At 41.4% G+C, this 23,734-nt stretch overlaps 1 protein-coding gene and 1 long non-coding RNA gene across 5 annotated transcripts in view; one reads left to right on the forward strand and one right to left on the reverse strand.

Annotated features, from left to right (window-relative positions):
- Window positions 1–31: 31 nt before the first annotated feature.
- Window positions 32–23,649, forward strand: GTF2H1 (general transcription factor IIH subunit 1). Of its 4 annotated transcripts, none has more exons than XM_038139197.1 (15): window positions 32–164; window positions 3,945–4,113; window positions 5,892–6,084; window positions 8,464–8,626; window positions 10,302–10,395; window positions 10,923–11,072; window positions 11,961–12,040; window positions 13,340–13,470; window positions 14,473–14,560; window positions 15,851–15,939; window positions 16,829–16,946; window positions 17,707–17,797; window positions 19,252–19,367; window positions 20,262–20,354; window positions 20,927–23,649. In XM_038139197.1, the coding sequence occupies exons 2-15, from the start codon at window positions 3,960–3,962 to the stop codon at window positions 21,011–21,013; spliced, it is 1,647 nt and encodes a 548-aa protein (XP_037995125.1). In that variant the 5' UTR covers window positions 32–164; window positions 3,945–3,959; the 3' UTR covers window positions 21,014–23,649. The 4 variants fall into 4 exon arrangements, with proteins under 4 accessions (XP_037995125.1, XP_037995124.1, XP_037995126.1 ...); XM_038139196.1 differs by lacking the exon at window positions 32–164 and adding an exon at window positions 173–361; XM_038139198.1 differs by lacking the exon at window positions 32–164 and adding an exon at window positions 368–1,075.
- Window positions 1,597–23,734, reverse strand: part of LOC119701920 — a 41,478-nt gene continuing 19,340 nt past the window's right edge. The window contains exons 5-6 of the long non-coding RNA XR_005257208.1: window positions 10,203–10,389; window positions 1,597–2,332 (exon numbers count right to left, since the gene is read on the reverse strand). This is a non-coding gene — a long non-coding RNA (uncharacterized LOC119701920). The remainder of the gene's footprint in view (window positions 2,333–10,202; window positions 10,390–23,734) is intronic.

Genomic DNA, 23,734 nt, shown 5'->3' on the forward strand with positions numbered 1-23,734 from the left:
TCGGAGCCGCTCCCCCGTCACGTGGTGCGGGCCCCGCCCCCGGCGCCCCGCGGCCCGTTCCGGTCACGTGCCCGCCCCGCCCGCCCCATGGCCCCGGCGGCGGCCGCGGCCCGACCCCCGTAGCGCCGCTCTCACTCGGAGCAGCTCCCGGCGCAACCCGCACGGTAAGAGCCGCCAGCGCGGGGCGCGGGGGAACGGCGGCGCCGGGCAGGCCGCGGGGCCCGATCCGCCTCACGGCCGCGCTGCCCCGGCGATCCGTGCCCGGGGGCGGCGGGACCGCGTCGCGATGGTGCCGCGGCGGCCTTTGGCCTCCCGCGCTTCCTTCCTGCCCGGCGGACGTGTGACGGTGGCCGGGCCGGAGGTGCGGTGAGGGAAGGGACGAAAGGGGCGGCGGCACCGCCGATCTGCGCTCCCCGGGGCCGCGGGGGGTGGCGGGGAGGCGGCAGCGCTGCGCCGGCGGCACCGCTGCCGGGGCACCGGGCTTGGCCCCGGCGCTTGGCCCGTTGCGAGCGGCAGACAAAGAGGTGCCGTGGCAGCGCCTTCCCCGCCGGCTAACGGGCACACCCCGCCGGGACCGTGCCGGTGTCCTCGGGCCCGTCTCGTGGCAGGGTGACATCCCTCCCGGAGCGTGGGTGATGTGGATCGGGGGAAGGCCGGGCTGGCCCCTCAGGACCGTGTATCCTCCCGCGACGTGCCCGGGACGAGCGGCACTGCTGCCCCTTCTCCATCCCGCTGACAGATCCCCGCCACCCCGCGGGGCGCTGCTCTGCCCGCTCCCGGAGCTGGCAGCGTCCCTGTGCCGCTGCGGGTCACACCGGGCCATTGGCACAGATATTCCGGGATTCTGCTGTTGCCTGCGGGGAGCGGAAGCCCAGCAGCAGAAAGGCCTGCATTGATCTGTCAGAGCTTGCCTGCCAGCCCGTGCCCACCCTGGCCAAGTCCGGATTATTGAAACGTGCAAACGTTTCCTTTATTTCTGCTCAGAACTCGACATAACCATATAGGAAGAGACTGGAGTGAAGTGCTGGTAACGGAGAGTGTTCAGAACAGGTGTTGTAAAAAACAGAGATGAGAGGTACTGTATCTTAAGATAAGGGTGCTTAGGAAGATTCACTGCAATGGAGGAAAGATAACTGTTGGAATTTAATGGTATTTCCAGACGCTGTTTGCTCCCACAGAGCTGGGAGGGGGTGCTTGTAGGTGGATAAGCACACAGAACATTTTGTTTGGTCCATGCCAACACTGAAGCTTCCTGATAGACCTTGCCTATTGTAAACTGCAGCTGAAATTAACATCCCCAAGACAGGCCTGATGACAAGTCCTACCTCATTGTTAGGGCTTCTGGTTGATCCAAGTGCTTTTAGAACTGTTGAGCAAGCTCTGTTGCTGGGGAATTTAAAATAAATTGTCTGACCTTCCTATTCATACTTCAACCAGCTGCTGAAGAACACTAATGCTGTAGCAGGTTAAAATTATCACTTAAAGCCACAAAATAACAGCATTTCTCTGTGTGCATGTGGCAGTTCTTGCCCTGCACAGCAGCAGTGTCATCATCCATAGTACTGATTCCTGGGAGCTTCAGATGTTAGATGTAGATTTGGGCAGGCACAAGTACATCATTGATGGCTCTCACTCTGCTGCATAGTAAGCCTTACGTGCCCAAAAAGAAAAAAAAAAAAAAAAAAAAAAGCTGAGCTGTGTACTGTGTGCGCTTTGCTTAGCAAGGATGTAGCCTTCCCTGTAGGAGACAGGGAATGAAATCTTCAAGCAAGATTCCTATTTTAGAATTTTTCCTGTACTTGTAACACGAAGCCATTTTGTTTCCATTAGTGACAGACGGTAACCTTCCTAAATCCCTGTTTTTAATAGGTTTTTTTATTCTTTCTGATGTACTGTTCAAAAGACAGCTCAGGGTTTTCTCCATTTTGGGTAATGCTTACTGTGCTTGTATCATCCCACTGCCACTGTAAATTACTGCAGGAAAAAGGAAGTACAGCAGTGACAGAAAGAAGAACAGCATGAGCCGTGTGCTCACCCTCCCAGAAGGTGGAATGAGCCACTTGCGGGATAATTGTGCTCTCACAGATTGCACGCTGCAGGGTACTAGAAGGGCTCTGAAGGAGAAGTTGGTAGCTGCTGATTCTTTGCTTCTGTAGTTGTAAGACTGGGTGTAGGTAGGTGAAATGGCGTGGTAGAAAAGCAGAGCAGCTGGCATCAGAATGAGCCTGACTGTGGAAATGCTTTCTTTTTTCTTGCTGTTCTGTACAGGTTGAATTCCTTTGTGTTCTGTAGCTTTGCCTCCATTGCATTGGATAATAATGACCTTAAAGCACTGTAAAGTAACAAAGGGAGAAAAACATCAAATCCCTAGTCTTGCACAAGGTGAGGTTTCCAGTCTCTGAGAGTCTGTGGCCAGCTGTCTTTTTCCAGTAAGGATAAGGTGCTGCTGAGACTGCAGACCTGCAACAGGAAACTACATGAAATGGTTGTGTGAATAGCACTGAAAGGGAATAATGCTGCTGGGAGACTGTAATGGATTATGCTAGGGAACGGTCCTGAAATCATGCCATGCAGTTTTCTTTGAGAAAGAAGTATTACCAGGGAAGCTCAGAATGTGACACAGCGTGTTCTAGTGACTGCTGCAGTGGTGCTGATGTGAAACCCCACATTCAGCTCAGCATGAGTGAACTCTTTAGCAAAGCCTTGGATGACTGGAATGGTGAAGGAGTGAAGTGTAAGTGCAGAGTCCTTTTGCCATTACATCTTTCCATCCATTTGCACAGGAGCTTGTAAGACTTCTGTTGAAGAGAATGCTATGCTACTGTCCAGATTGTCAGAATAAAATGTCTTGTCCTGCTGCTGGTTGATGTTTTGTTGTTTTTTGGGGTTTTTAAACAAAAAAAAGAAGTATGTGAATTTAAATGCTTAGAACTACCATTTTGTGATACCTACTAGTAGTGTGATAGCTGATGCAGGTTACAATCTGAACTTTGGTGTGCATCCCAGCAAATATTACAGGTATTCTGAAGCACATGCACCATCCACATTAGCATTGGAAAAATATTATTTTGCATATGAGTAGTTAAGTTTATGATACACAAAATACAGCTACTGTACATAGTAAACATTTTCAGCAAAGATGTACATTTTTCATAAGTGTACCAACAGTATGTTTGATAGAGTGTAGTAATACTCACCATATCCTTTATCTCTTGAAAAATTTAAAGTTGTAGGGTTAGCCTGGGGAGAAGAATGATAGTGACTGCTGTGGAGAACAATGCACCAAGTATCCACAGTCTTGTTGGTTTGAGACTGCTGACAGAATTATCATTGTACTGTAGTACATGTAACATTAGTTCCTCAGACTTTGGAGGAGAGGGGCTGGGCAGCTGCAGTCAAGTGTACAAAATGTTGTTCAAGTCTTGAAATCCACCACAGTAAGAACGCCTGAGTCTTACTGGGCTACCTTATCTTTAGCACAGTGAACTGAAAATCCATGATTTTTCACATGCCTTGTATCCTTCTCTTTTCTGAAATGACTTAGCATCTGCCATTCCCACTGAAGAAGGGAATTGCTGCCAATGCCAGAGAAGATTTGGAATTCATCATGCTTAGCTTCAGTATTCTTCTGAACTAGAAAAACCAGTAAAAGGACAGTAAAACAGGAAAATTTAGTTATCAGTTTAAATGTAAGATTTGTGGGTCTTTTAGTGGATCAAAAGCAGTATCAGCATTATAATTAGATTAATTTTCTAGGTAGGTGGGAGTATTTTGTTTAAATAAATTTGCTGATTGTACTGAAAGAGGGGAGCACGTTTATCTGAAATGCTCCCAAAATGATATAGGCATGAACAAGTCAATGGGGGCTGTAATACTTTAATATAGATAGGAGTAGTGAAAGAGTTACAGCACAGCTAATCAGCTCAACTGTATGTTTTTAACAGCTCATTGTAGCCACAATGGCAACGTCATCTGAAGAAGTGTTGCTGATAGTGAAGAAGGTGCGTCAGAAGAAGCAGGATGGGGCCCTGTACCTGATGGCTGAGCGCATTGCCTGGGCACCCGAGGGCAAGGACCGCTTCACCGTCAGCCACATGTATGCAGACATCAAATGTGAGTGAGCGCTCGCGCGGTGAGCTGCACTCAGCACGAGTGCCACGGAGACCTGAATCACACACAGCTCACCATGCCATGCTAGCTATTGCTGCCTCAGGAAGGCCGCAGGGGTCTGGAGCTCTGGCCAGGCTACTCTGTAGCAGCAGAGATCGGGACTGTGGTAAGGTATCACCAGCTTAAGGATGCTAGGACAGAACTTCTGCAGTCTTCAGATGTTTAGCTTACATCTGCTGCATTTACTATTAACTTTGATAAACTTCTGCAATAAATGGAACAGAAAAATAATCTATGCCATATGCTTGTAGAGGGAAGGGTGGGAGGAGGATCAAGGAAGCATATAGGATTTTCAGTCTAACACAGAAACTATCTGGCATGTCATCTGTTTGACTCAGTACCTAAAGCTGTTTCGATTTTCATATAAAATGAACTCAGTTTTAGTTTCATCCAACAGACCGTAGCTTCAGAAGTGTCAGCTTCTGTAGTTTGGCCTAGCTGGTAACATTCTGAATAAGCATTTGCTGTTGCAACAGCAGAGTACTTGCAAGTCAAAACTAAACAGTAGATGTCTATAGCATGCTGCCTTTCTGGCTCCAGTTAGTGCTCATATTTCATGTGCTCTAATGCCAAAGAAGGAATAAAAAGTAAGTTGTGTGTGGCACTTGGTAATGGTTTAGTGATTATTGCTGTTAAAAGTCACATACAGGCACTGCAGCATGATTGAAAGTGTGTGATGAATCAAAACTAAGATGATATTTTCTTAAATATGAAAGTGATAAGAAGTTTAAAAGCCCCATTCACCTATAATAATCAACTTTGTGAAGGTTTTGTTTAGCTATTCCACTTAAGCACCCTGTATTTTAAATATGTACATGTATTGGCATTGAAGTATTATTAACTTACATGAAAGATGTGCTTTTTGTCATCTGAAATGAAAAAAGGATGAGATGTTTTTGTAAATTTGTATTAGAGAAGGTGATTTAGTGTTGACATCTGGTTCCTGTCTCCCACTTGCTTTAGAGAAATGGCTGATATTAAAAGTTAGGTTAGTGCCATTTGCTTCGCTAAAGTCACTATAGCATAACTTCGCTAAAGTCACTATAGCATAACAGTCCATAGCATAGGTGTCCCAGCCTCTGCTCCCTCTGGTTATAAGGATGGAAGCAGGAATTAGATTCTTCTTATGACTCATGAGGGTGTAGTAGTACCTTGGAGGCAGTGGTGATTAACTTGGGGAGCACTGGTGGCTAACTGCACTTAGCTCACCACTGGAAACTGGGATCCCGATGTGGTGGGCCAGCTGGAAAAACAGAAGGGGGTGCTTTTCAGTGGATCAGTTCCTTGGTTCAGCTTGCTGCACAAACACTAGCAATCATACAAGAAATGCAGCAGGAAGAAGTGGAAAGGGGGAATGAGGTCACCTTTCAGCAGCAGCCTGGATTGCTTCCAGGTTAAAGTGTCCAGGTGATGACAGCCTCATTTGCAGCAGTTTTCTAATGGATGCTATGGGGAATGCAAAGATGAATCAGGACTCCTGAGCAGGAGATGAAGGATATTAAGCAACAGGCTGCTACTGTCTGTGTCTTGTATTTTAGAGTGAGCAAGGTGCAGGATTCAATCTAATTCAAGGGGAAGACTGACTGTTCCATTTTCACAGCTGCAATTCACTCTCAGGGTAATGGTATTTAATTGGATGATGAGAATAAGTGCTTATAAGCAAATACTCTAGGGAAGACAGTTTCTTGTATAAGCTTACTGTCTGTCTCTCTGCAATCTAGGCCAGAAAATCAGTCCAGAAGGTAAAGCTAAAATTCAGCTGCAGCTGGTATTGCATGCAGGGGACACAACCAACTTCCACTTCTCCAATGAAAGCACAGCAGTGAAGGAGCGGGATGCGGTCAAGGATCTTCTTCAGCAGCTCTTGCCCAAGTTCAAAAGGAAAGCTAATAAAGAACTTGAGGAGAAGAACAGGTAAAGGAATAGCAGCCTAAAAGTCTGTTGGGTTTTTTCTTCTAACTGTTAGTTAACTATTGTGTATTTCTGTTAACAGTTGTTGTTATTTCAAGATCATGAATGATACAGCATTTGTTAACTCTAGTAAAAATCTCCCTGCTTTCAATTTCAAGGCAGTTCCTTGAGACTTGCATAACTGTCACATGTTGAGACTACACTTGTGTGCTTAGTGACACGTTCTTGAGGTGTAAAGGCAGCCAGTCTGGCTGCCACCCGGTCTTCCTTATCCATAGCTATGAGAGGAGAGCACCCAACTGGCAGGCTGTCTCTTTAGTCTTCCTAAATATATATGTATCAGTTAGAAAAGCTGCTTGAAAGATTCTTTTTTTCCTTTTCCAGAAATTTTGTGGAGACTGGTGATATTTTTTTTCCTCCCCATAAACCCCATTTGCCCTGATGTTTTGTAGACTACTAAATTGTTAGGTATTTTCATGCATCTCACTTGAGAGGCTGCAGTTTGTTATTTGGCATACAGGATGTTTATTCTAAGAAATTGTTTGAGAAGATGTTGAGGATCTAAGTCCTTTTCCCATATGGGCTCTTGAGATACATTTCCGTTCCTTTAACATGTTTGTGTTAATCCAATCCCTGTGGCCACAGAGCTCTGTTCTTTGCATCTCCCCTGACAAGTTTCACGTCATTTTAGTGTCTGCTGTGAATCCTGTGTCTATGGCTTCTATTTCCAAAACCTCTTCTAACTCTGAACATAGATTTTTCAAAACGTGAGAGTGTTGCCTCATGGGACAGACTGGATCTTAACAAGGAGATTTCCCAGCAGAAGGGCAAGAGCCCTTGTGCTGGAGCTGTGACACAATCAGGATTAACTGGTTCCAGTACTGCAGCAACCACTAGGGTCTGCAGCAGTGCAGCCTGCATTGGCACTGTTCCCATACTCGTTTCTTTATGCTATGTGCCTTATTTCTGACAGTACTGATGCTGAGAACACAGGCAGTCTTAGCTCTGAATCTTTGTCTCCTTGAATGGAATTTTACAGCATCACCCCATGAAGTATCAAGAGCTTTTCTAGTTACAGAAAAGCCAAAATCCCTGCACCTACTCAGCCATAGTTTGTTCTCTTGATTAGAAGCCCAAGTCTGGTGATGGGGCTTCATTAGCTTAATTGCAACAGATAAGGCAGAAAAGATCCAGCCTGTTGTGGGAGGGTACAACATCCAGAGTCCCCATGGCACTTTCTTCATGTGTTGATATGTGGGAGTTGAGTACATACCAAAATTCCAAGCTTTAATGAAATAACAAGAAAACCAGACTGCTTTCAGCTGCACTAATTTGTAAGAATTGCCACTAATCCATACTTGTGACAATAAGAAAAACTGGAGAAACCCTGGTGGTTAAAACATAATAATCCTGTCCCAAAGCTTTCACTTCCACATCATCCTGCTTCATCCTTAGAGCAGCTATAGGCTTTCATTGTTTATCCATATAAACAATGCTGCAGTTTATCCATATTCATCCCTAGACCATGTATCCATAAGACTCCTGTTTTGTTTTTTTTCATTGTTTGCAATTGATCAAGCCCTGAGGTACATGCTAGAGACTAGTGAGGTTATTGGCAGATTGTGAACACACATGCACGCTTCCCTGAAAATAGCCCAGGGGGTTTCTAATAAGGTACACAGCTGTAAAAACAGTTGGCTAAACATGAGTGAAGATTCAGGTGCATAATCTTTGAATTTTGGGTAGTGATACCTGCTATGTGGATGATAACTTTTGTAAACATTGCTCCCTGGTGAAAGTAGTGACAAGGAATGTGTCTCACACTTGTGCTATGTCTGATTAAGGGATGAAACAGAAACATAAATGAACAACTATTGGGGTAATGTGTTTTAAGAGACCTTATCCCATACATATTTTGTGATCTATACTATTGCACTAGAACAGAGCTCTGTAGTTACTGAATTTTAAGATCTTAAACCAAGAATTGGACAGCACTCAGATCTCCTTTTTTTCTCCCTCGTCATACTTCTCTTATGGAACAGCAAGAATATTCATTGTGCCTTTACAGTTCAGGAGATTCCAGTCCTCGTGTGCAAAGACACAAAAGCACCACAGAATATTATAGGACAAGACATGAACCCCACATTAACTTTCTCTTAGGCATTACTGTTTTCTAACTTTCAGTCTTAACATCCATTTCTTAAGTCTTTCCAGACAAGCAGTGCTATTGACATTGGTTGTTTACACAGTCTTGTTAAGAAATGTGCAACATTTTGAAAGAAAAGTTGGTTTCTGTTCCTTCTGTGAACTTGTGTTAGTTATGGAAATACTAGTGATTTATTCTGCAGTGTTTCAATTCTATTCAATACATTCTTTTACCAGAATGCTGCAAGAAGATCCTGTTTTGTTTCAGCTCTATAAAGACCTTGTTGTGAGCCAAGTAATCAGTGCTGAAGAATTCTGGGCCAACCGTTTAAGCCTGAATGCAGGGGATAATTCTGCAGCACCTAATAAGCAGGATGTGGGCATCTCTGCAGCATTCCTGGTATGTTGAACCTTTAACTTACAGGATTTTAGAGCAAACAAATTGGGGAAAGTGAGAGTTCTGCTCATGCACTTTATTCCCATACATGTGAACTTTCCTGGTTCCTCAGCATCTCTCCACTATTCCAAGTGTCACGGAGAAAAAAAAAGGTTTCCTGCTAATCTGCAACCTCAAAATTCTGTCACTTTAAGATGCCACATTTGAACTTTAAATTGCCAGTAGGCAGATGATGTTCGTACTGCTGCTCTGCCTGCTGTAAAACAGGACTGATATGAATCTATGGTCACTAGATTAAAATGTATGAGATCAGTAAATTAAAGAGCATGTCTGTGACAGCATTGTCATGCACAAATGAACCTTTCCACACAAGGGTTTTATTCCCTCCCCAATTTTTTAGACCAGTACATGCTTTCAGCTACTTAAAGAGCAACTTGTGTATCTGGAAGTTCATTTTCTCTCTAACTTTCAGTTATTTCACCCATTTGTAGAACCTTGCTTCAGTAAATTCAGTGCAGTCTAAAAGTAATCTAGGTACAACTTTAGATTGCTCACACAGGGACATGTTTCTGCTTCTGCAACAAAACTCACAGATAGGACTGTCTAGATGGAATCCCACTTCCACCTTTGTAATGACTGTGCCTACAGTGGATTTGGGAGGGAAGGAGGAGGTAGGAATTGTTTTAATTTAGCTGCTGTACAACCATTTGGTTTTTTTTTCCCCCCATGGAAATACCTGAATCAGTTGCCAGACAAATGTGATTGCTCTGATTTCCTGTCTCCCATTGTTCTTACACCTTAATGTTAAAAAAAAGGAACCACAATGAAAAGCAAACCCACCAAACCTTGAAAACTGAAACGTTCTTAAACCACCTGGTTATCTTTGTGTTCTCTGCATTTGTGAAGAAGATATCTTAAAAATTTGTGTGTCCCAAGTCAAGTTAAATCTGACTGGCTCTGCTCAGAATGCGTGTTAGCCTAGGAGGAAGATGGTACAAAAGCTAGACTTGAGGTACACAGGAAAAGGAGGAAAAGACAGCAGCCTGTGCAATCATGTACTTTTCCTGTTCCTGAGAACTGGACAGAGCACTCGCCTCCTCCAGAGCTTCCTAAAGAGATCCCTGAGATCTAAGTTCAAAGTTCTGACTAAGGCTAACCCTCAAGCTTTAAATTCAGTGTTAATTATCAGTTATACTAAGATGTTTTTAGTGTACAACTATGTATACTTATGGTGTAAGGGAATAAGGTGTAAGAGCCATATATCCTTTTTTGTCACTTCATTATAGTCTGTGATCATTCACTGGCTGAATTGTTGAGTGAACAATAAAGCATGAGGCATACACAGTATGCTTACTTATTTTAACTTTGACACAAGGATCAACATAAATTAATTAAGCACATCTTGTTTTGACCAATGGAGTGCTCTTTGCTTTCTAAAGCCTGCAGTCTGCTTGTTAAATCATCCCTTAAATGGCAAGTATAATAAAGTAATTCATGTTTATTCGTTCATTCCTTATTCTGAAATACCTATGTACGATCAAGTATGCTATGGATTACTAGAGGAAGAATATTATTTTACTTGCAGCAGACCTTGCTTGCAAGATGCCAGTTCTTTTCCTTCTCCAGGTAGAGAAAGCATCCAGACATGACTTTTTTTTCCCTGTGTGCTTTTTCTCAGGCTGATGTACGGCCTCAGACAGACGGCTGCAACGGGCTGAGGTACAACTTGACTTCAGATATTATTGAATCCATATTTCGGACATACCCTGCAGGTAAAAGCAGTGTTTTACATATCAAACACATCCATTTCAGATTGGTCTTTTTACTGTTGTACTGTAGAAAGACTAAAATGTTCATCTGAGATTTTATTAAATGAAAACATTTTAACTTGTGTTGACTTTTTGTTTTTTAAATTGTGAGTAAATGTTTGATTTCCGTAATACTCTCCTACTCAGTGTTCCAATTAATTGTTATTTTTCATGAAATCACTTTTGAGAGGAAAATAACCTGATTTCCATCATTTCCTGTCCACTGTAATGAACACTGACACTGATTCATTTTGGCTCCTAGTGTGGGGGCAATTCAGGAGTGTTCAGAGCACTGTTACCTGTACTTTTCAAAGCTTTACAGGCATAAATGAGTGCCTGTTTACTTATGCTTAACTACTGCAGTCCCTTCCATTTAACGGGAGTGAATGGGGGCAGCCGGAAAGCAGGGAAGCCATCAAGGAAATGGTGATATAAAATACCATGTTAAGATTTGTGGAACAGTTTGTAATTGTTCTGGGTTTTGTTCACAGTAAAAATGAAATATGCAGAGAATGTTCCACATAACATGACTGAGAGGGAATTCTGGACACGATTTTTTCAGTCTCATTATTTTCATCGGGACAGGCTCAATACAGGCTCAAAAGACCTCTTTGCAGAATGTGCCAAACTGGATGAGAAAGGTAAGCTGGTTGTCTCTGATGGTCGTGGAAAAGCAGCTACAGCTTTGCCATTCTGAGCATGTTTCATAGTGAGAGCATTTCTTGGAACAAATTAGCCTTTGGAAAGTGGCAGCACTAGAAGTAAGCTTTACTACAAATTCCATACCATGCCATCTTGGTAGATTGATTATGTGCCATCAGTTACTATGCAATAATTCTGTGTATGCAGTAGATTTTATTTTGTGGTATGTGCACAATTTACAACAGGTACAGCTTTTGTTATAGATGGGGTTTTAGTAAATGAGATTCCTATGAGTCCAGATTTTCCAGAGGAGTTGTCATCCTTGGTCTCTGTCAGTCTTTTTAATCTGAAATTTTAACATATAGTCTGACTCAAGTTTTTATGAACTTTTGAGATAGGTTTGTGATGATACAGAAATGTGGAGAGTTGGGATCACTTACCACCATTCCATAATATGTATTCAAAGCCTTCTATTAGGAATGCAAAACCCTTCACAAGTCAAAGCTATCACCAGATATAAATTGTCATACTGCCCAGGCAGGACAGCAGAACAGTGCCAAAATTAGAAGAAATGCAATTTTGCCTTCCCAGATCCCACTACTAAAACTGCATCTCAATTTATTTTTTTAATCAGTGTTCAGTGATGTGTAGAAGTTGGTGAAAACTGGGCTAATTAGTAGGAATATGTTTTGGAGTAGCTTCCCACATTTATTGCTTATTTTAAATGGAACTTTAAAAAGGGTTTAAAATTTTAGTCCCAGTGTTACTTGGGCTTGTTTAGAACCTCTGTCTTCTTTTAAAGATTAAATATAACCCAAATGATCCCGTAGTTATGCTATTTGTTTAGATACAGTTTTTCATGATTTTTTAAAATTTATTTCACACAGGGTTAAAAGCAATGGTGTCTCAAGGAGTGAAAAACCCTCTGATAGATTTAACAGCTTTGGAAGATAAAACATTAGATGAAGTAAGTACTTGGGGAAACAAAACAGAAAACAAAAAATCCAAAAGAAGACCTTACCCCTTCCTTAGTTACATTTAAGTGGATCTTTCTTTTAGAACCACTATGGATGCTAATTCTAAAACAAATCCCTTACTGGGCAGTTGCAGTGGTTGGGTACTCAACATGCCTACTGTTGTGTGAGAGGGGAAATGGAGACTGTGCCCATGGACCTGTGTGGGCACATCTGCCACACCAAGGGTGTAAATACAGAACTTCCCTTCTTTAAAGAATTACTCTTTCCCTTGGCTATTTAGTCTAAAGTGAATTTTGTTTTTTTCCTACCTTTTAGAGTCTGTGACAGAAGAGTATGTACAGAAGAGTAGCACAAACCAGGAAAAAGTCTTTGATTTGTTCTTACTTTGAACACTGCTACTTGATTCGGCCTAACTGAAGGACCCTTTATGCAGTGTTCTTTGTATAGCTTCAAATACTTTTTTTTGCTAAAATTATGACTAACTTGATCTATTACCTGCCTCCAAGAACAAGTTAAAACAATTCATATCAGTGGTGTACCATAATGTGAAGTAACTTAGAGATGTGCTTTTCTGCAGTTGATGTAACTGAAACTGTTCAGTTGCAGTTAATAATGAAGCTGCATTTGTAGGTTTTTTTGTGGTGTTTTTTTGGATTTTATTTTTTAATTTTCTTTTTGTGGGAGTTGTCCAAAGCTAGCAGGCTGAAACTGGACCATGAGTTTAGGATAGGTATGTTTGAAGTGCTCTGCAAACTGCCCTGATTTGCTTTTGAGGCTGATTAACAGCAAGCATGAAACTGCCCTTGGGGTGAAGTGCCACCTGGCAAATGGAGAACCCTGCCAGTATTTTAAGGCTTGAAGGTTTTTGAATTTTCTAGTGGTATCACATCCTCCTGATATTTTAGCCTGTAGGCTGCTGGTGTCCCACTAGATGTTAAAAAGCAGTCTGTAAAACAATTGCTGCCTTTTCCTTGCCATCAATGCCTGTTTTGCACAGGTGATCCTTAATTTTTTTTAAGCTAGTTCAGTTTTTACTTATATCATAGTCTTATAAAATTACCTGTATAAGACTTGTTACCTTCTCTCTGACACCTCTAAATTGCCAAGTGTTAGCAGAATAAAATTGTCACTGGAGATTTTTCAAAGTACATAAGGAGATGGTGGGGCAAAAGTAGGAAAACTATTCTCTGGATGATGATGCAAAGGAGGGGGCTTCCTGACTCAAGGGAAAACATAATTGTCCTGCTGCTCTGGGGGCCAAAAGGGAATTAATGTTGTCTTCTTTGCAGGGCTATGGTGTTGCTTCTGTGGCCTCTACATCAAATGCCTCAAAGTCTGCTAGAGAAAGCAGCAATGCTGCCATCATAAAACGCTTTAATCATCATAGTGCCATGGTCCTTGCAGCTGGCCTCAGGAAACAGTAAGTTTCAGTGTTGTGTAATAGATTTCTAGAGTAAATTTTAAGAAATTTCCAAAACAAAAGCACATCTTCAGTTATTCATACAACCTTTTCATTTTTTATGAATGAATTATTTTCCTCTAAAAATGAAAACAGCTTTAGGTTTAATTTTACTTTATAGAAGTTTTTCAGAGCTGTTTGAAATTATGACTGCTATTTTTAACTGAGTTATGATATAAAGCAGGTTAAAAAGAAAAGAATGAGTGTGCTTTAGATGTCCAGCCCTGATGAAGGCAGCAAAAGTAGTGGAGGTGAGGTCTGGTTCAGGGATTTCCTATTTCCTGCCTGCCAGGAGCAGGTCTGCTGGGGCTTCCTGCAGTGTGGCATAGGTGGATCAGATGAAAGACTCCTCAGGTGCAGTACTCTGCCTCTGACCAAAAACGCCTGTTAGGTCATCTGCTCTACAACTGCTTTATGGACAGCCAGCTAGGATTACTACTCTACCCAAATCCTACAGACCTTAACTGTGAGAGGTCTTAGTTAATTCTTCCTTCTGTTTAGCTGGGCTCCCTCACATTGTTCTTCTGTTTTCACTAATTGTACCCTGCACCTTAAGCAATCTCTTTTGGGCAAAGAGTGTTTCTGTTTCTCAGTTCAGAAAGGCACAACAGGACAGGGCTCCCAGAGCTCTGCTAATACCTGGTTGCATAACTGTGTATACAAAGTGTTTCTAATTTAGCCATGATTTTGCTGTGTCCCACATGCACTGTTGGCATGCTGCTATTTCTGAAGAGAGGGACCAGCACCTTCCCCTGCCGTTGAATTTCCTGTGACAAAGAGGGTTAATGTGAGGAATTGGTTCCTTCTGTCTACACCAACTGCTAGAAATTAAGACATAAGGGGAAAAAAGTCTGTGAACATGCATATGAAGTTTTTGAAACAGATGTATTTACTTTGTCTCTAGCTTGTATCTTAAGTTTCCTGTGAGGTGAATTCTTCTTAATGCTGTTTCTCTATTTTAAGAGAAGCACAAAATGACCATTACAGTGAGACCAGCAGTACGGATGGAAACTCCAGGGATTCAGATTTCTTTCAGCCACCACTGAAAAAGGTATAAAGTTAGCTGATGTGATTCTAACTGAATGGAACTGGAAGCTCTGTCTCTCAAAAAATTGCTGCAAGTTCCTTACTTGGTTTATGACACATCTGAAGCAAAAAGTTTTTAGCCTTGTTTAGAAGTATATAGAATAACAACCTGACAGCCTGTAAGAAGCCTTGTTACCTCTGTTAGTAAACACAAGTAAGTTACACATTGAAATACTGTCCTGTTTATCTCTTCAGTAGTGCCCAATGAAAGTAAAAAATTCTAAGATACTTCAGATTGGACTCAGAAATCTGGTTGTTTCCATTTGCTGCAATTCTATTTTTGGCCCTCTTGCTCCTTTTTTTCTTTCAAATGCCTGAAAACTTCTAGAGAACATCCATCAGAAAAGATATTGGTGTTCAAGCACCAATATTAACCTGTCAAGTGTGTTGTTTGTGGAAGGGATGATGAAACTGGCACATGACAGCCTTCATCTTAGTCAGAAGCTGAAGTGAGGTTGAACTGAGTGTAGTGACACCTGGTGCAATGAAATACAGGGTAACAGCCTGGTCTAGACTAACCAGAGCAGCTCAAAGGGGAAGAGAGTACTGTAATTGCTATAAAACTGAATTGAATACTCTTCCTGGAGCTGACAGCCTAAACAGAAAACATCAGAGAAAACCTTGTAGAATACATGTGTTGGTAAATGTTGGGGTAGTTTTTGACTTTCCTCAAAAGCTGCAAGTTTTACTGAGCGGAAAACTATATCGCAAGACTAGAAGAAATGTGAGGAAAAGGGGAGTGAAAGAGTAGCAGGAGAATAGGAGACTTCAGAAATAGTTTTCTAGTTGTACAAAGTCGGGTATCACTGTGCTGTTACCTCTCTCTGCTAATACTCCACAGCTCTGCTGTCACCAAATAGCTTGGGGTAATTACTGTGGTTTTAGTCTTAGACTCCTAGGCACCAGCTATTAAATCATGAGTATTTCTGCTAATCTGGAGTTAGATGAACATAAATAGAGAGCACAAATGTTTCTCTATGTATACTTTTTGGAACACATTTTGGAAGTGGCAGGGACTGCCTAATTTTAGCAGAATCTGGAGAAAAAGCAGTGGTGCCAAGACTTCCAAATGGCCCATCCTGAACAACATTGGGCATCACTCCCTCTGGAGGGTAGGCATGAGTCATTCCATACCTGGGTTTTCTTTTAGGTTTTAGTAACCCTTCAGCTCAAACTTGATGCACCAGAAGAAAGCACTGGATATATGGACTTGTGCCTTCATTACTAACATGTATCATTATTTGGCTAATTTTAGGTAAAACTGCAGGAGGCCATTGAATACGAAGATTTATCAAAGAATAATAGCGTTAAAACTATTGCACTAAACTTAAAGAAGTCTGATAGGTAAGTTAAAATAATGCACAGCTATTTCAGAGCCAGTTTATCAGGAGTTTCATCACAGCCCACACAGGACCAGCTGATTTAATCCCTACTGTGCCACACTCAGGTGTGTTACAACTGAGTTTAGAAACCTAATATGAGCTTTTGCATAAACCAGTTTCCCCCTTAAATTTGTAGTTTTATTTCTCAGAGTGGTTGGGGTAAGAAGGGACATCTGGAGATCATCTAGTCCAACACCTCTGCCAAATTCCATCTTTCTTTTCATAGGGTTAAGTCTCTAAGTCAACCTGAATGACCTTGGCACGTAATTTCTTTAAAACCCAACAGAGCTCTGTTCACAGTTCAGCACATGATTGCAGCTTTCAGTGGGAAAATGTGTTGCATATGAAAATATATGGAATTCCAAGAAAAATCCTCTCCCAGGCAAAAAAGTGCAGTTGGGATAGTTTGGACTGCTCACTGGTCTAAGATTTTCTAGTGGTAGTCCTCGTGTTTTCTAGACTTCTGAGTTTGAGAACCATAGATGTAACATCAGAAAAGGAACAGTACTACCAGAAAGAGAACAGTTTCACTTGTGTACCTAACTTCATTTAGATTAATCTCAGTTGAAAGTGATGTGAATTGCCCCATTCTAATGATATTTCCAGAATTTGGTGGCAAGGGTAGCTTTTCATTGGCAAAATGTTGCTCACAGATTCAACAATTGAAGTTGTTACTTGCTGCCATACCATCCCTAACCCAGCCTCTTCCCATGTGGCAATGTATTGTACTTTGTCAATGAGTAAAGTACTGCTAACAGTTGCAAAACATCTAAAATTAGAAACAGTAGAAGAACTGTCCAGGAGTTTGTTCTCTTGCTTTACTTTTTCCCTTCCCTTTTCTCACCTCACAGGTATTACCATGGTCCAACTCCAATTCAATCACAGCAATATGCAACCAGTCAGGATATAATTAATTCATTTCAGAGTATTAGACAAGAAATGGAAGCATATGTACCCAAACTAACTCAGGTATGGAAGTATATTTTTAAAATGCCCCTTAGCGTCTTACTTTCTATACAGTTTTGTGTCTCATGTCTACTGAAGTTTAAATTTTTCATGGTAAACTTCAGTTATCTCAAATTTCTGTTAACTGATTCATTTTGAAGGTTTTGATGATACCTTTTGAGCTGTTATGTTTAAAATCTACACTAGAGGAAATGGAGTCATTGCTGATGCTCAGTGATATTCTTCTGTTCCTGCTTTCTTTTGAGGAAACAGTAAAGGTATAAGGTAGTAAAGCAGGACAGTCATGCACAGGCCAGTGTATTCATCCCACCCTGAGAAGTATAGGAGGTTACAGTGAGCAGGTTTTTAATTGAAATGGTCTTTTGCTCCTAAATGCACTTAGGCTGGGAGTGTTCTGTGGGCTGCACAGAAGCTCTGTGCTGGCACCTGGAGGGCAGCAGAGCGCTGTGGCCAATCTCCCTAGCCAGCATCAGAACTCCTCTGTTTGTAAACCTAGTTTGGCCCTGAGTAAAGCAGCCACCATTCTGCTACACTTCTGCATAGTAATCCTGTGTATTATTTCAGAGTAAGTGCACAGCCTGTACAGGGTTTAGGCATAGAAAAGGTTATAATTAATTGGAGAATTTTCACTGCAAGTGAGCTATAGCACATAATTCTGGAAAAGAGCAGAGCCTGAACTTCCATGTATGTGTTCAACTAATCTTTTTAAAATAAGAATTTATTAGAAAAGGTGACCTGAAATATTTGTTCCCTTTCTCTCCAGGTTCTTTCAAGTGGTGATGCTGCCAGCACTATTGCAGTCCTGTCACCTGGAGGAGCACTTATGCAGGGTGGAACACAGCAAGCCATAAACCGTAAGGATTTCGGGTGTCTAATGCTTTAATCATATCCCGGTGCATTGCACAGCACTAGCTGGCTTGCTGTTTCATCTCTTCCTTAAAATATGTTACAGTGATAAAGGAAAGTATGGAAATGTGTAGCTGGAGTAGTACTGGGTTACAGCAACAAAAGAAAAGCACCATGCCACCACCAGCCACACCATGGGGGTGGTAATGGCTGCACCAGTGCGGAGGCAAGTGAATGAGAGAACATTTTACACAGAGAGTAATGAAGGAAACACCTGGTAGATACCAAATTGTCTTACAGGTGTGGGGTTTTACTTGTTCAGCTTTTTTTTTTCCCCCTGGATTGTAGAATATAACATACTCTGTGAAAACTCTTAAGGAAGCAAAGCCTAGATAATCATCTGAAACTAAGTTTTTTGCAGCCTACATTTAAGATTCACAGCTTGCTGTGAAAAAAAGGCAACTTCCTTGTAGACTGCAAGGGCAAATCAGTCAGCCTCTCCTTCTCACACCTCCATTCAACCACCCCTTTCCCTTTTGTCACATTGCTGCCAGTTTTGAGTTCCTGTCTCTTCAGTCTCACAGCAGATGAATCCCTGGTCTCAGGATTTATTACAGTTTTCCAGTTTATCTTGTGTTACTTGGTCTGAAACGCAGCAGAAAGTAATTCAGACAGCTGAAAAAGCAAGTATGAGTTCTTTGTGGTACTGAAATAAAAGGAATCAGCAAGCAGTGGTGAGGGTTTCTTACCTATCCTGATTGACATATTGGTTGCTACACATCACTTCTTTGAGCCTGACCACCACTTCTTTCTTTTAACAGCCTCATCCTAAAATTTGATACTCACTGTTCAGTTCACTGTGCGCATCCTCAGTGACTACTTGTACTTTTTGTTTGGGTTTTTACAGCTGTGGCTCTTTCCTTGTTCTTGAACTCTGTCACCTTTTCTTCTTTTAGAATGCCTGGGACACAGTTCTTTTTTCCTGTCTGGATTTTTCATCTTCCACATGCTGTAACCATATTGCCAGCATAAGATAGAAGGAAAAACTTGAAGTACCCACCACAGAGTTCTTAGCACTGTGCTGTTAGGACAACCCAGCAGCAGCACTGCCACACTGTTAAAACAATACAAAGATACTGCTTCTATGCCTCACTGTTAGAACAATACAAATATACTGCTTCTAATCCTGGATTAGGTTTGGTGTCCATTCTTTGCCTGGCATGGATCTTCCTAAATAATACACAAGCTTCCAAGCCATAAATAGCAGCTGACCTGATCTAACAGCTGCTGATAGTCTTGATCTAATTGCTGTGAGGCACCTCACTGCCTCACTGTCCCCTCCCAGCCAGTCATTCTGTGACTGTAGTGGAAGTGTACATTGCTGAGCTGCTTCATTAGCCTTAGATCTCATTTTTCATAGGATCATTTGAGTGATGTGAAAAAACCCTTTTTCCTGTTGCAGAGATGGTGCCAAATGACATTCAGTCTGAACTAAAACACTTGTATGTGGCAGTAGGGGAGCTGCTACGACACTTCTGGTCCTGCTTTCCTGTTAACACGCCATTCCTAGAAGAAAAGGTAAGGCAGAGCTTCCTCTTATGGCCCCTGGTTATGACATGGTTTAGAATGACCATGGTTTATAATGGCTGTCATTACTGAAGTGTGGAACTAATGCACATGCCTCAAATCAGTACAGCACTTACTCATCCCTAGAAAAATACCATGAAACCTAATTTTTCTCAGCAGTTCTGCTGGTGTTATTAATTAAAATCATCCTTGTCCCTGCCTGCCTGTTAGCTCCTTTCAGGAGCACTAGCTGTTAGCCAGTTTCAAACAGAATGGACAGCTCAGTTGCAGCTGCAGGGTTCTCTGTGTTTTAAAATTCCAGTTTAAAACACAAAAACTACATCCTCCCTTCCCCAGCTCCAAGAAATAACCTCCGCAGTGACAGTACAATAAGTGTCCCTTATTCTTCTATTCATTGCAAAAATCACTGTCATACCTTCAGAACACACACTGCTTTTAAGAACTAAGTTGCCTTCAAGGACAGATGTTTGTCTACAGCCAGGTCTATGACTGTAACTATTTTTCTATTACTTTTGACCTCACATGGATAACAAAGATTAAAATTTGCATTCAGACACATTTGCATGTCTGCTGTAAATTGTGGCCCGAAAATCCAGTCTTTGCTCGAAACAGAAAGCATTTTGTGAATATCTTGTATGTATTTATAGTATTTATTAAGGAGGTAATAATTACAGTGGCACACTGCACTTATCTCAAAAATAAATACAGAGAAGTGTTAGAGACTAATATTTTAATAACTTTCCTTCCTCAAACTACACAAACTTGAAGTAGCCCTCTGAATTTAGTTATAAAGTGGTTTGTTGGAGAACAATTTGTTAAAGGGAATGAAACTTCTGTCTTACTGTAATTCTTCAGTATTGTAATACTGGTTTCTGTCTCTCTCAGGTTGTGAAAATGAGGAGCAACTTGGAAAGATTTCAGGTTACAAAGCTCTGCCCATTCCAAGAAAAGATTCGGCGACAATATTTAAGCACAAATGTAAGGGGAAAGTACTGTTTAATTATGTGGGTGCATATTAATAATTTCATTCTTAACTATGAGAGGATGATAGCTTTGTTACTTCTTATCCTAGGGCTTTTTAATTTTTTTGTTGACTAGGAGATGGGCAGAGGGAGATTGGGTACACAGTTATGCTGTTGTCTCTCCCTGTCCAGTTTGCTGAATGATGCCAGCAACTGACAAGAACTGTAAGCTGAAATTACAGGAGTGATAGAAGAGAAAGGGAAAGTCACATTTCATTTTCCACTTCCACCGTGAAGTAGAACTTGAACAACTTCAAATCCGACATGGGGGGAGAGTTCTGAAGTGGTCACAGACTAAAAACCAGAACAGACAGCACAATGAGGTGTCACTTCCCCCTTACCTTTCAGCTGAGCAGCTCTCTGCACTGCTCCCTCTATGGATGTTTTACCACAGAGCCTCAAGGTCCTTTCTCTGATTTTAGCAAGATCACTAGTAGTGAATAAAAGCAAGAATGCACCTGAAAGGAAGGGGAGGGGATCTGTTTTTCCAGCAGCTGGGACAATGTTTTCTCCGTTTTCCTGTTTCAGTTGGTAAGTCATATAGAAGAGATGCTGCAGACAGCCTACAATAAGTTCCACACGTGGCAGTCCCGGCGCATGCTGAAGAAGACGTGAGGGCACATCCTGTACAGGTCTGAGAGCAAAGCCTGCAATAGGGTAGGACTACAGCCTAGGTATGTGCAGATCTTAGAGTTGTTGCAGGAAGACCTGCAAGCTGTGGACTTCTGGAAACGATGCTAACTGAACTTGCACATTTTTGAAAAAGAACTGAGATTAAACTTGAAAACTGGGGAGAAAAACAAGGAAGAACCAAAACGGAAGAGCTGAGGCGCAAATATATTTAAGAGACACTGTTTACTGCAGTTACTCAGGAACTGCTTTTGATTTGCATAAAAAGCTGCTTTCAGAAATAAAAAATTTAAAGAGGGTGTATTAATTAAATTTGTTTTTCTGTCTAATTTTTTTTTAAGAAGTGTATGGCACAGGGTAGATCTCAAAAGTTTTTCTTCACTGGATTCTGACATTTTCTTGAATTCTGTTTGTACTTCCTGCAACAGTTTAACAATGATGTTTTAAAACATAGCTGAGACTGTTTTTGCTTCAAACGTCTGGGAGAGTGTAGCTGTCAGAAGACAAGTTCCTGCCATATGTTTCCCCACCAATTGGAAGCGAGAGACATTGCACTGAAAGCTGTTCATGGTCTGGGGTCCCTAAAGGTACACAGGGGCAAGCTTTTGCCTGAAGTCTTCGATTTTTATGCAAAAATTTTCCAGCCATCAGTTTTGCATGTTTCCTTTTGAGTGCAAGTGTGTGCTACTGCAATATTTTTTTTTTTTATGGTGGCATTTGTTCTGAGGAGAGAATGCATTTTTAAAAATGAAGTTAAATAAAGTTTCTTACAAAAGAAGTCATTTATTTTCAATTCTTAGGCATTTTTTATTTCTTCTCCTAAATCTGTTTTCCTTCACCCTTCCCTTTTGACTATTATACTGTTTTTGGCGAATTGATAATCATTGCAAAGAGGAAAGTATGTTATTTACACGGTGTCCATAGGTATTGGGAATCTGTGCCATACTTTGTTCTAAATAGAATCAGTTCACAGTTTCAGACCAACTTGTCTTGTATTATATGTGACTTAAATGCAAAGTTACCCCCTTTTCTAGAATATATGCAGTTTAATGACAACCTTGTATTTTTTTGTCACTTTGACTGGACAACAGCCCTGTATGGGCTACTGAACTTTTTCTTACTTCAGATTAAATGTGACTGTTAAAGATGTATCTACTACAAAGACAGATCAGACTGACAATATGTATTCAAAGCAAGCACAGCAGTGTTCAGTACAGCAGAAGAAATTCCCCAAACCTGCATGATGGCTTAATACTACATTTTGGTATGATGCTAAGACATGGTAGTATGATGTTGGGTGGATAATTTTTGAGAATTCCTACAGCAGGAAAGATGTATTGGTGTAGCCAAGTGGGTGCTTGTTCTGTGCTGCTGCTCTGTTTATGCAAGAGGGGTTTTTTCTTTAACTGGTGCATGGAAGTCAGCAGCTTCTTTTGACCCTTTTCTTTCAGATTTCTGTATTATGCTATAATATTTTGGTAAAAGCTGAGTTTTAGTTAAGCATCCCTGTCTGCACCAAAGCCCTGTTCAGAACTGTGTGCAGATTGTTCAGCCTCGTTCCCTGTGTGCTGCTGCAGATCTGTGCATGATCCCTGCTCTGCACCGTCCGCGTGGTTCTGCTGCAAGAAATGACTGGGCTCAGCCAGAGATGCTCGCTGGTCTTGACAGGGTGAAAGCATCACTGGGAATAAACAGATGTACTACAGCATTTGGGGGATGAGGTGCACATCTTGTCAAGAGTTACCTCTTTTGAGAACTAAACTTTCTCTAAAATTTAGGCTTAGGGTGTGGCTTCATGAAGCCAAATTCCCTTCTAAGTGCAGGCAGCTCCCAGAAAAAAAAGGGTAGTTTTGTTCTCCCCCAATCCAAAGCATTTGGTCTAGCAATTCTGAGGCCAAATTCCAACTGTTCCTTGAAAGCTAGCACACCTTTCCTCATATCAGAGGGCTAGGGTCAAGAAAACAGGTCTGATTGACATTCTAACTGTGCCTGAAGCTATGAACAACACATTTAAATATGAGACTGCGCTGAGACTTCATTTAAATCCTAGGAGGGTTTTGAATATGGAACTAATTCACCTTTAATTGGAATGTATTTAGTGTTCCTGGAAAGACTGGGCAAAGTGGTTAACATGGTGAAAAACTGTCAGTGCATCACAAGAACATTTTCCAGCTCCAAGGACTGATGTTTATAACCATTTTGGGGATGGTATTGCAATAGCTTTAAGTTATTATAATGATATCAGGCTGTCAAAATGTACCTTAATGACCAGAACTAGGGGGAGGAGGACTATGATACTAAATTCAACAGTTTTGCCTAGAGACTGTACAGGCAAGGCTGCTATGCACTTCATATTGCTTTTTCAGGTATTGTGGCAATAAGGCACAGGCCCCTCCTCAAGGAAAGGGAGGTAAACTAAATATTCTTTCTACATTGTGTTCCCCTTTTCTGTAGCATGGTCCAAAACACAGATTCATTCCTTAAATTTTGAAACTGAATCATCATGCATTATATTACTATTGGAATCTTTATACTGACTTGTATTTTTAATGAGAATTCATAAAACTTGTATCATTGGCATTGATCTAAGATTTGTAGAATAAACCCTACTGAATTCTGAAGTCTTTTCTAATGCTTAGGCTGTGTTTTCTGATTGAATTAAATCCCTAACAGGCTCTGTTGAGGTCTAAATTGAGAGAACTGTGT

Source organism: Motacilla alba, chromosome 5 (assembly GCF_015832195.1).
Source record: "Motacilla alba alba isolate MOTALB_02 chromosome 5, Motacilla_alba_V1.0_pri, whole genome shotgun sequence".
NCBI lineage: Eukaryota > Metazoa > Chordata > Aves > Passeriformes > Motacillidae > Motacilla > Motacilla alba.